A 13,257-nucleotide genomic window follows, 5' to 3' on the forward strand; every position below is an offset into this window, starting at 1 on the left:
GAATAGGGACAGCCAGATGGGGAAGCCCTGAGAGGGTTGGTGGGACGTCTACCACCTAATAGGAAAGGGATTTAACTTTTGTGGACTCCAATAGAGAACAAAGGGATGAAAATTGTGTTTAAAGCAGTCAGAGAAGTGTGGAAGAAATATGCTTGGGCCTGGGGGGGGGCCTACGAGATGAATCTACCCTGGGGGCTGAATCGGAAACTGGTACAAGCGATAGGGAGGGCCGGGATGCAGAAGCTCCACGAAAAAGGCTGTGGGGTGGTAGGGGACCTGTTTGAGGGAGGGAAACTACAGAACATTTTCGGAATGGTGTGCAAAGTTTGGACTATCAAAGGGGTTGTTTCTAGCGTATGGGGCAATAGTTTGAAGAGTAGCGGAACTGTGGGATGGGATACTGGTGGAACCAGAATCGAGTCCACTGTTGCAGGTGCTGCTAGAACAAGCGGGGGTGGGGTGGGTCATGAGGGTGTCAAAAATTTACAAGGCCCTACAGGAGGAGGTACGGAGGGAGGAACTGAAAGTAAAGGGGAAGGGGAAGTGGGAGGCAAACCTGGGATGTCAGATATCAGATGGGGAATGGATAAAGATCTGGGAGCAAGTCAAGAAAAGGTCACGGAACAAGAGATTCCAGCTGGTCCAATATAACATCCTGCATAGGACATATGTAACCCCTATTCAACTGCGGGCAGTGAAGGAGACCATGACTGATGAATGCCCAAGGGGCAGTAGTGGTCCAGCGGGACTCTGGCATATGGTCTGGGACTGTGGGATTATAGTAAAAAATTCGGACAAGGTGATTAAGGGTGTGAATGAGCTGTTTGGGGCAAAAGTGGATTGCGACCCAAAAACATGTATATGGGCTATACTTCCAGGAGGGTAGAAACACAAATCTCAGAACAAAATGGTACGATTCCTATTAATACTAGCTAAGCGATCGCCTGGAAACACCCACATGGGCCATTTCCAAAGTTATAGCAGGCGGATGCCCGGAGATGGGGCAGGGAGGAATTGCAAGTGGTACGGGGGGGGGCAAGGAATGACTGAGGACGATGGGGTGACGACACAATGGGGTCAGTTACTGAATGACTTGGCAAAATCCAATAACTTAAAACCACCATGAAATGGGGGAAGAGGGAGACGAGAGACTGAGGGGAAGGGGGAAAGTGAGGAGGGGACAGAAGGGGGCCCACAGGAAATAGTGCCTACAGAGACAGCCATATACAGGTTAGGAGAGAGGCTGAGGTAGGGGAGAGTCGGGCGGGGAGGTCTTGTGAAATTGATCATAGAGGAATGATGGGGGGCAAGGGGGAAGTTGGGATTGTTAACTGTTTATCTTACACACAAATGCAAATAAAGAGTTTTTTTTAAACTGCGTAAGTAAAACTGCATGAGCACCACTTACTGCATAAATCATCTACCACAGCCCTCAAAACCACCATCACAGGGTCCATGTGCAGCTGTATCCCAGTTATCTATCTAATATACCCCAATATCTCCTTCCAAAACAGTTGTGCCTTTGGACAAAACCACTGCATGTGCCAAAGTCCCCAAGCCCACCACATTCCCCCCAGCACGGCAGACCATCCCCCAGTGCAGCATTATCTAACAATTTGTAGAACTTTGAGATACCTTTATACTCTACACCCTGTTTCATAGCAATCTCTATGCCCAACTGCAATCTAGTTGCAGCTGCTTTCACCTCCCTATTCGTATTCCAATGCCTAACTTGCTTATATCACAAACGCCCCCTTCTGTCTATTTTATATTACCCCTTACAGTCTTTGAACAATAGTTGTGGTCGCTCCTTACATAAATCCACTAATATAATTTTATCGTAGCCTCCCCAACCTCTCCAGAAACCCTTGGGTATCCCAGAACCAAAAAAACAGCTGATGAGGGTCCACTGTTAATGAGCATTTTGTAGCTTCCAATAATGAACCCCCAGCTTCTCTTGCAGAATCCCCCAGAAGAGGAAGCGCTTTCAATGGGATGGACGTAGCCCCTTGTTCCACGTCACACCAGCCTTTAGTCCTAGTTTGCAAAGACCAGTCCAATATGGATGGGATTTGAGCAGCAATTTAATATCTCCTAATATCCAGAATACCCAACCCACCCAACAGTGGGAGATGAGTTGGAACCTGTCTAGCAACCCTAGGCCTTTTCCCATTTCAAATAAATGAAAACCTGCCCTTTTGCAACCTTTTAACCATTAGCGGAGGGATACAAACCAGAAGTGCACAAAATATATACGAGTCTAGGAAGGAGCATCACTTTGACCGCCGCAATTCTATCGAACCACGATAACTCCTGCATATCCCATCGCTTTAAGTCTTTTATAGATCTTTTCCAAAGAGGTGAAATATTTGCTCTCTAACTCCTTATATTCTGGTGTCCGCATCACCCCAAGATACTCCACTGCTTCTTGTTACCATACAAGAGGGTATTCCCCCTCCCACTTCTCAACCCGTTCGAGGTCATCGGATGTGTTAAGTGCTTTGGATTTTTGTGTAATTAGTTGTTCTCTCTTTCAAAGCAAAGGTAGATCAATATTTACAACTCTCCCCTTGGACTCTCGGGTCCTTGATATGTAATGCACAGTCTTGGGTTTCTCTCTGAAACTGGTTTTTATTCTTCACTTCTATTTTAGTATTAACTTCAAGCTTTTATTTTTTCTCATGTTCCTCTTCAATATTTTATCTTGCAGATTGTGATTTATCTCTCTCTGACTGGGACGAGTATGTACACTCCTATTATGATTCCCATTCACTTCTCTCTGACTGGGACGAGTATGTGCACTCCATAATGATGCTCATTCACTTCTCTCTGACTGGGACGAGTGTGTGCACTCCATAATGATTCCCATTCACTTCTCTCTTACTGGGATGAGTATGCGCACTCTGTTAGGGAGAATTCTCTCTTTAGGCTGAATTTCCTAACCTAGTGAGTCCCCCAGCAGCATTGCTGGATTTCTGGAGTTTGTTTTTTTCTCCTGCCAAGAGTGAGACTCTTTTTTTTCCCACTCTTGGACCTGATTTATGGTGTTCCTTTGACTGTTAAGGGTTAATGTGTTTTATGGGCTATGGGGTCCTTTACTCCATAGGGTCTCATGTGTTTTTTCCTATGTGTGTTACACAGCAACATCCGTGCCGTAACACAGGGGTGTCATATTGACATCCCACCATAGACTCCATACCCTGGGACTGACTACTGTCTCCCAGGGCATGTAAAGTCACCATTGGCTTTACTAGTCCCAAATTGTTAAAAGAAACCGGTACCGTGTCCGCCAGGCCTCCCTTTCTAAAGATTGCTACAAGGTAATAATAACACCTTAACCTTCTGGACTGGGCTGGCCGCCTTGACCCTCTAACTGGTCCCTTTTCTTTAGTCCAACTCCTTTTTGAACCTTTACAAGACTCTTGTGCACTGCCACCGTGTGACCTTGGACACATTTCGTTTTGATCCTCTTAAAGTGGATCCGGCTTACTGACTCTAAACTCAGTGTTACTTTGCCTTCCTCTCTTGTTGTGTTCGTGAAAAAGTGTTGGGATCTGTTTCAATGTATACTCTGCTTTTCTCTCCCTTTTTAAACCGAATTATTAGAGTGCCATCTGTGTTAAGCGCTCACCGCTGTCTGAAAATAAGTGGGGCTTTACTTAAGACTTGTCTAATATTCTTCTAAGGGAGTGTATATCTTTTAGTGACCGTGTTTTTGAATTGCTTACTATTAGTGCCTGTGTGTTTCTCTAGATGTGGTTTTAAATAAATAATTATATCTCTTTTAAACCAAGCTCTGGTCAGTGTTTACTTGTTATACTGTGGTCTTTTGACCTATTGTGAATACTCTCTATACTGCCTAACTCTTCTTGAGGGAAGTCTGACTGCTCAGCCACGGCTACCAAGTGAATCTGTGTGGTACAGACTGCTACCAAGTGGGTTTACAGCCAAACACCTGTAGTCCTAAATCTTTTGCAGTGGTCCCAGAGGGAACTGCACAGGTTTCTGCCTAACACACTCCATAATGATGCTCATTCACCTCTCTCTGACTGGGATGAGTATGTGCACTCCATAATGATGATCATTCACTTCTCTCTGACTGGGACGAGTGTGTGCACTCCATAATGATGCTCATTCACCTCTCTCTGACTGGGATGAGTATGTGCACTCCATAATGATGATCATTCACTTCTCTCTGACTGGGACGAGTGTGTGCACTCCATAATGATGATCATTCACTTCTCTCTGACTGTGATGATTGTTTGCACTCCATAATGATTCACTTCTTTCTGACTGGGACAAGTGTGTGCACTCCATAATGATGCTCATTTACTTCTCTCTGACTGTGCAGTGCCCAGAAAAGGAAGTCCTTTCAATGGGATGGATGTCCCCCTTGAAGGATGAATTCCCACGATTCCTCATAGAAACCAAGAACCTCCAACTCTACATATTCCCTCCAGTAGAAGGGCCATTACTATAGATCTGCACTTTCCAATGGTTCTGTTTGAGAGATGGAGCCAGGAATGCAAAACTGGACACAGGCCACAGAATTGTGGGTTTTGTTGTGGTTCTGTGAGACAGCCTTATGTATTGTTCAGTTGATTGGAGTCGGCTAGAATACCCAGTCTGGGCTAGCAAAGAGCCTCTAGACTTGCTGGACATGAACCCTCACATTAAAGGGGTCCTAACTCTAGCTCTACACTTTGAGAGGGGGCGATGGGAATTTATATCTGGGCACAAGCCCTGGAGTAGTGGACGTCTGTTTTATGTGGTTCTGTTGGACTGTGCGTGTTTACTGTTGGATTGTATGGTGAGTTGGCCAATAGCCTTTGGCACTGCTGTTCATGTATCCTAATTCTGGAATTAGATAAAAAGCTGCCACTGAGGTTTCATTTAAATATTGTGTTTCTTTTAATAGCAAAACAGAAAGAAGAGTCCCGTCAAAAGCAAACCTGTGAGTACTAGTGTTACGAAGAGGTCGTCTGATCCTGAGCCTATATTGAGCTTGGACAAGAAATGCATGAGCAGCACCGGCGTCTCCATAGCAACCCTGAGCAGAGTGGATATTGATATGTCTTCCGGTGACAGGAGGGGCCCCAGGAGTGATCATCTGATACAGGGAGAGAAGCAGCGGCGATCCAGCATCTCTGATGAGCTGGGACCAGGGAAGAAAGTCAACGGCCCCCAGCTGAAAGAGGTCCAACCACATACAGACCCAACCTCTAATTCCATCGCGGCTCATGACATGGCCGTGAGCAATGACACTCTGAAACTTCTAGAGCAGGCATCGGGCGACGCCAAACTCTCTACCCAGGTAAGCAATCTGATGCAAACATGTATTTAATATTGCATGAGGGTCATGGAGACTGGCAGGAAAGAGCAATTCATTCCAAGGCATGAAATTGTCATCCGAGAAGGTGATTTAACCTCTGCGGACTAAGCAAAAATACAATTGGTATATGGATGAGGAAAAAAGTTGCTTATGGCCAGTATCCATAGGGGATTCCTGGTTCGGCTGCCATTCTTCTAGATACCATAGGCTACTGACCCACGACATGGGTATAGTGCACATGCTCAGTGCAGGCTGCACACCACCACTTGTGCTGTGCACACTGGCTTGAAGTCTTCCATGTATTGACCTGTTTTGCTCAGCCTCTTGTCTGCTGGCTCAATAAACTTGTTCTCTAGTTCCTTTGCTGAAATGCTTTAAACATGATGTACAACAATTTGTTTAGATTGAGACAGAAGGGTTGCCTGTAGTACACACAATTGAAGGACATCATGTGTGTGGCGTAACTTCCAGAAAATCATTGGGGTTGTGAGGGACCCATAACCATTCACCGACTGAACACGGATAGTCACTGCATTTTTATTTATTAGATTTTCTAACGTTTTTAGAGGCATCCAAATGTATATAAACGATAAATATATTAAGTGCAAAGTAAGGTTAATAACCACACTATGAATATCACAGTAAAATGTAGTGAACAATGAGACTGATCCAAAATAATCAATAATGAATATATATTCCAAACTGGACTGTCTGAAAACTCTTTAGGAGAATTTCCCAAACATGATCTTCTCACAAGCGACTGACCGTAGTACTGTGGAAACATTGCCTCGGTGAAGTGTGAGGTTTGTCTGACCTTCCTGACCCTGGGGATTGTGCAGGTCATGTTTAGCATTGCCTCGGTGAAGTGTGAGGTTTGTCTGACCTTCCTGACCCTGGGAATTGTGCAGGTCATGTTTAGCATTGACAAAGCCAACAGATCTGTTATAGCATGAAGCGGTTCTTTATTCGAGGCACAGGAGTCCAGCAACACGGGCGCAAGGAAAGGATGTCATGGATCACTCGGAGGCCAGACCCTGAGAGGGGCCAAAATAATAAAAAGAATACAATAAGAAAATAGTCGGAGTAGCTGCTCCCGAGCGCCAAGGCTCTTCCCGTATCCCTTATCCAGCCGACTAATCGTGCAAACAAAGCCTTTGCCAACCTCTCGGCACTTCAGAATAGTCTGTCTCTGATATCCATCCGTATCCCAAGCTAGATTTCCATGGGCTCTCACAGCTGGGTCACATTTGCCACACAGGAAGCCACTGTGCGGCTTTCGCTGGCCTTTTTCTACTTATCTCGCCACATCCTGACTGAGGGTCCTGGCTCTGCTGCTCAGCAGACCACTCTTGCTTTCCTTTGTAAAGTCTCCCCAAATGCTCATCCCTAAAGGAGCCTCTCCTGTTCCCTTGCCTCTCCTCAGTGGTTCAGTGCTTCACCTGCTCGACAATCTTCCACTTTCTCATTCCTTCACCCTTCTGGGTTCACAGCGCATTGGCTTATGGTGTGCCCTTCTGACTCTCTCTTTCTGCTGTTTAAAACCTCTCTGGGCCAGTCTTTCCTTTTGATGTCCCTCCACTTTTTTCCTTCCTCCTTTGTCCTCTTGATGTTTCTCTACACTTCCTCTTTTCACCTTCCTCCTTCTTTCCAGACTTCGCTCTCCAGCCTTCTGCATCTTGCTCCTTTACCATAATCCAACCAACTCCAAATGTGCTCCCTCTTCATTACTCGCAACCTTCACTAAACCCCTATGTCCTTTATAAGGACCTACCATAAGGACCTACCCCTGCCCTTGGACTTCCACAGGTGGTAATTGAGGCTCCTTTGGGGGTTGACTTCCCGAGATCGTATGCGTCGCTGCACTTTTAGGCTTTACTGACTTGATGTGATATGGAGCAATGCAGCCTAGGCCTTTCTTTGGCTCAGAGGTTCTCTTGCGTTTAGTTTCTTCTGCGGACACAGCGCTCAGGGATTTAACACTGTACACTCTGCTTCAAGCTGACCATATTGATGAGTGGACACAGGTGACCCTCTGGCCTTGTCCTTCTCACTGGGGTGTCTTCACATGTGCTTTCTAGTGCTATTTCTCGCTGGATCCTGGGCAATTGGTCAGCATGGGGTTGCCACGGTCTCAAACGTGGGTTGGAGCCATGTCAGAGCCACATAAAAGGGGCCCTTGTTAAGCAGAATACCTCTGGGACAACCACATACAATTGGGACTACAGGCGTAAGCAAAACCAACCTTTGGTATAAGTCTGTACTACACAGTTTATGGTAGCGAGCTCAGCAGCCAGGCTTATCTCAAGAGAGAATGTGAGCAGTAAAATGATGTTACCGCGGAGGTCTTACAATCACAGTGGTTCAAGTAGACACTTACCCTCAAGGTTTCTTGGTAGAACACTTTTTATTACACAGTCATTTAGATAACATTCACTAGAAGGAGGCAACGTAATATCATGCACAAGTACACTTCAATACCAAATCAATATGTTTCTGAGTAAATTAGGCTCCCTGAAATAGGAGCAAAATGGCTGGCGTTTCAGTTACTTTAAATGGGAGTAAAAAGGCACAAGTTAATAAAATAGACCACAAATACTTTCTTAGGTAGTGCACATAGTTTCAGTTCACTAGAGGACTTGATTCAGATCAATAGACCTAGGCCAAAGTCAATGGGCTAGTGTCTTTGGTAGGAAAGAGCAGTTCTCGTAGTAAACGGTAAGGTCTTTGCCAAAGTTCTCAGAAGTAGTTTGTACAAAAAAGAATCATATGTTGGTTCACAAGCTGATTAGGCTTGCAAGTTGGGAAAGTTTCACAAACTTTCACCGCGAGAGGTAAGTTCTCTCAATCGGGTTGGCACAGTACCTTAATATGAAGAAAAGATACAGTTGAAGACTTTGGTTCCTGGAAGTTCCTGCAGATGTCGCTGTTCCTGAGCCTTAGTCGTGGGGACAAGAGGGAGGACGTCGGGGAACTCCTGCACTGCATGGGGACTGGTGAAACAAGCTGGCAAAATGGAAGATCTTCGGTTCGAGTAGCTGTCGTCAAACACACAAGCTGGTGTCCTTCAACCTGGGTAATTCTAACCAGCTCTGAGAATGGTATCCAGGTGGTTTATGAGTTGATTGGTCCCACCAACTCAACGGAAGAAGTCGTCCTTGAAGGGGCTTCTCTGTCGAGATGAACTTGGCGATTCGGACCTGCAGCAGGGCTTCACCGGGCAAACCAACGGTCCAAGAGTTGCAGCAGCCATCTTCGGTTCTTTCGTTCCAGTGGTCGATTCTGCTTTCCAGTCCAAGAGACTCGCCTTTTAAAGTTTTCTCCCTTTAATTCCAGCCTAGCTGTCACTCACCCAGCAGGGTGGGTGTCCTTGCCGGACAGTCAGCCAGCCAATCATGCCAAAGTGCATTTGGGTCTCCTAGGAGAATAACCACAGGGAGTTTCGGGCACCTCCCTCACTTCCTGCCCACCTCAGACACTCAGGCGCCAGAACAGACAAAACCTGGTTTAGCGCGCAGAGACAAACTCTAGAATGACCTTGCGAAAAAGAAGACCGGGACCTGTTTAAAAAACGGGGCTTAAGGTGCCACCTTGAAAAACATGGCTCCTGCGATTTTTAGCTACCGGTGTTCGCGGTCGGGAAAAATCATGGTAGTTCGTTGTAAAAACACTGCCACCCACCATTTCGATAGGAAAGGGTAGCAATTGACTGCTACGTGAGTTTCTAGACACAGGGGATACTAGGTAACCCTTCCAGCACTCTATAGGAAGATAGTATGTGCTGGGTCTAGGAATTAAAAAAGACTAGTCAAGTCAATTTAACCTTACATTCTCTGGGAAACAGGAGTTCATCCCAGAGAAGGTATTTAACCTTTTGGAAGTCTAAAAGACATTCCTGTGTCACTGCACTGAGTGTGCTGTGTAACACACATGAAAAGATGACGACTATGGAGTTATCTAAAACTCCATAATCAAAGAACACAAGAGTAAAACACACATCAAAATACATGAAAGAGTGGGGAAAAAAGGCTCACACTATTTACAGGTAAAAAAATCAAGTCCTCAAAATCCAGCAAAGTTGCTGGTGGTCTCTAAGGTGAAGGGAATTGGCACATTTAGGAGAATTCTCCCTAACAGCCCTGCACAGGGCAGCAAACCCAGTGATAATCCCCTGCCTTCATCCAAGTGCATGGTGGGGTTGGCCTAGGGATCCCTCCCGGCCCACATAATGCCTCAGTGGCGGCACTTGACCCCACCTCAAACCTCACCCCAAGGGACAGGCAGGAGTCTTGCCCACGTGGGACAGAAGAGGAACAAAGCACAAACCCTGTGACAAGAGCAGGGGAGAATGGGCTGCACAGTGGGTTCAATGGAGCGAAGGATCCCAGGATCATGTCGATGATGTGGTGAGGAGGCAGAAAGGCACAGAGATTTCAGGCAGATCCAGATTTACTGCCCACCTCCTGCATCACTCGCTGCTGCCTACAACATGGCAATGCACTAGAACAGGGCTCTGCAACCTGTGGCTCTCCAGATGTTTTTCACTATGGCTCCCATGATCCCTCACCACTGACTATGCTGGCGGTGCCTGGATTTTTAGTTCAAAATATCCGGCAGCGCCAAAGGTTGCAAACCTCTGCACTAGTAGGTGACTGCCTTGTAGATGCCCAGCAACCACTAGGAGCTCTGTGAATTGGTGGGATTACCCCATTACTACACAGATAATCACTTCAAAGGCACAAAATATCAATGTTCACTGCATATATATATATATATATGTGTATATATATATATATATATATATATATATATATGTGTATATGTGTGTATATTACATGGGCACGGTAGTGGCCATGGTAGTTATGGATAAGTTGCTGTTTCCATAGGAAGAGCACTTTTTGGGTGGCTTATAACTTCGCTCCCCCTGGACGAATCCTCACCAAACTTTGCAAAAAAAGTATATGGCCCACTCTGAATTTTTTTGCAAAGTTTGGTGAGGATTCGTCCAGGGGGGGAAAAGTTATAGGGGGGGTCCCAAAACGGTTTTTTTCCCATAGACTGAATGGGAAAAATTTTTTGCTCGCACCTACAGCCCAAACCGTTGGACGGATTTTCACCAAATTTGGACCAGGAGCAGCGGCTTGGTCCCAAAACCATGCTTTTGCAAATTTGGTGAAAATCCGTCCAGTAGTTTTTTTAAAAATTAGTGATATCTGTGTTCGCTTCGCGGGCATACTTCCCTGTTCGCTCTGCGGACAGGACAGGGATTGGGCAAGCTGGTTGCGTGATGTCCGCGGACATCTGACGTGCTCTCTCATTGGATGCGGTGAAAGCGTGCAGTGCGTCGTGGCTTCAGAGACGCCCGCCATCTTTCTTTCTCGCATGAGAGGCTTTAGGCTTTGTCAGGTCAGCAGGAGCGGGTTCTGCCGCCTGTACAGTAAGTCCCCCACCCCGCTCATGCCCGTGTCTGTCTCCTGTTCCCCCCCACCCCCCGCTCATGCCCCGTGTCTCCCTTCTTCCCCCCCACCCCCCCGCTCATGCTCAATGTCTCCCCTGTTCCTCCAGCAACCGCTCACGCCATGGGCACGCGGTGGCCAGCGGAGGGCCGAGGAGCGGAATCTGCCGCATGCACACAAAATCATTGTGTTTTTGTCTGTCTCCCCTTCCCCCCATCCCCCGCTCATGCCCCGTGTCTCTCTCCGTCCCACCACCCTCCGCTCATGCCCTGTGTCTCTCCCCTTCTCCCCCACCCCCCGCTCATGCCCCGTGTCTCTCTCCGTCCCCCCACCCCCGCTCATGCCCCGTGTCTCTCCCCTTCCCCCCACCCCTGCTCATGCCCTGTGTCTCTCCCCTTCCCCCCACCCCTGCTCATGCCCCGTGTCTCTCTCCCCTTCCCCCCCACCCCCGCTAATGCCCCGTGTCTCTCTCCCCTTCCCCCCCACCCCCGCTCATGCCCCGTGTCTCTCTCCCCTTCCCCCCACCCCCCGCTCATGCCCCGTGTGTCTCCCCTCCCCCCCACCCCCCGCTCATGCCCCGTGTCTCTCCCCTCCCCCCCACCCCCCGCTCATGCCCCGTGTCTCTCTCCTCCCCCCACCCCCACCCCCCGCTCATGCCCCGTGTCTCTCCCCTCCCCCCCACCCCCCGCTCATGCCCCGTGTCTCTCCCCTCCCCCCCACCCCCCGCTCATGCCCCGTGTCTCTCCCCTCTCCCTCTCCCCCGCTCATGCCCCGTGTCTCTCACCTCCCCCCCAGCCCCGCTCATGCCCCGTGTCTCTCCCCTCCCCCCCAACCCCGCTCATGTCCCGTGTCTCTCACCTCCCCCCCACCCCCGCTCATGCCCCGTGTCTCTCCCCTCCCCCCCACCCCCGCTCATGCCCCGTGTCTCTCCCCTCCCCCCCACCCCCGCTCATGCCCCGTGTCTCTCCCCTCCCCCCACCCCCCGCTCATGCCCCGTGTCTGTCTCCCTCCTTTTACCCCCGCTCATGGCCCGTGTCTCCCCTGTTCACCCCCACCCCCCGCTCATGCCCCGTGTCTCCCCTGTTCACCCCCACCCCCCGCTCATGCCCCGTGTCTTCCTTCTCCCCCTACCCCCCACTCACGCCCCGTGTCTCCCTTATTTCCCCCCCCCCCCTGCTCATGCCCTGTGTCTTCCTTCTCCCCCCACCCCCGCTCATGCCCCGTGTCTCCCTTCTTCCTCCCTACCCCCCGCTCATGCCCCGTGTCTATCCTGTTGGAACAGGGCAGACACGGGGCATGAGCGGGGATGGGGGCCCCACCCCCCGCTCATGCCCCGTGTCTCCCTTCTTTCCCCCCACCCCCCGTTCATGTCCTGTGTCTCTGTTAGGACAGTTTTTCTGAAGTCCAGTTAAGGGCCTAGTAAAACCATTCAACTGAGGCAGTACAAGACTCAACTCTTAGTATAAGACTGTACCACCTGAGTACATGGTAGCGTAGGCAGAGCAGCCAGGCTTATCTTAGGAGGGAGAGAGGGCAGTAGATACAGTACAGGTGAAAATTGTAATACAAATGATCCAAAGAAAAACTGAAACACTATGTTTTATAAAAATAAAGGATTTATTTAAATACAAGTAGGCCCAGATAAATCTAGGGGTTAAGTAAATACTGAAACATTATATGAAATCACAATATAAAACACAACACTATACTTGAAAGTACACAGACCCAAGTATAGACCTTATTTGGAACACCTAACAGTAGTTCTAGGGAAGTCAAAACCTTGTTATACACATTTAGTATAGGCCAAGCCTATTCTTTGGGAGTAAAAGTTACTTTTAGATTACTTTTGGTAATACAAGGACAGTAGGCCCTTCCAGTTGTACAGTGACTCTTGGAACAAATCGCATAAACAGTCAACTGGACAATATACTTTTGGTGAATAGTGAAACACTTATTCTAGGTGCAGTAAAAACCTATAACTACTTTTGTCATAACACACAGTTATACCAGGTGAGCAAAACCTAATAGATGTAATATACAATTACAGATGCTTTGGAAATCAGGGAACCCCAGATTGAGGTAAGCAATAACTCTTGTAACTTGTTTTGGATGGCACACAGCTAACACAAGGTAAGTAAAACCCACTAACTTTAACTTCACAATGAAGGGGAAAGTAAAACCCAATGTCACACTTTACTGAGTAGATATTCTAGGTAGGCAACAACCTAAAGTAGACTTATTAAAGACAGGCTAGCAGCAAGTCAGGGGAAGCAAGACCCAGTTGGGGGACACTCATACAGTTATCCTAACAGGACTAACCTGGTGATACCAACAGTTGGAGGACACTCATACAATTACCCTTCAGGAATAATCTGGTGAAACCAACATATTACTTTTGTAAAGAGGCACAACCTAATCACAGGAGAGTAAAATACCTTCACATCTACTTTCTTTTAGACTGGCAAAACAGTG

The 13,257-nt window shown here is 47.8% G+C and overlaps 1 protein-coding gene across 1 annotated transcript in view; it reads left to right on the forward strand.

The window, feature by feature from the left end:
• The window catches only part of NEK4 (NIMA related kinase 4), a 922,900-nt gene that overhangs the window by 351,763 nt on the left and 557,880 nt on the right, over positions 1-13,257 (forward strand). Inside the window, exon 7 of the mRNA XM_069643166.1 lies at positions 4,919-5,314. Within this exon, the coding sequence (XP_069499267.1) occupies positions 4,919-5,314 (396 nt within the window). The remainder of the gene's footprint in view (positions 1-4,918; positions 5,315-13,257) is intronic.

The sequence above is a fragment of the Ambystoma mexicanum genome, chromosome 2p (assembly GCF_040938575.1).
Source record: "Ambystoma mexicanum isolate Mex_15411 chromosome 2p, UKY_AmexF1_1, whole genome shotgun sequence".
NCBI classification, from domain to species: domain Eukaryota; kingdom Metazoa; phylum Chordata; class Amphibia; order Caudata; family Ambystomatidae; genus Ambystoma; species Ambystoma mexicanum.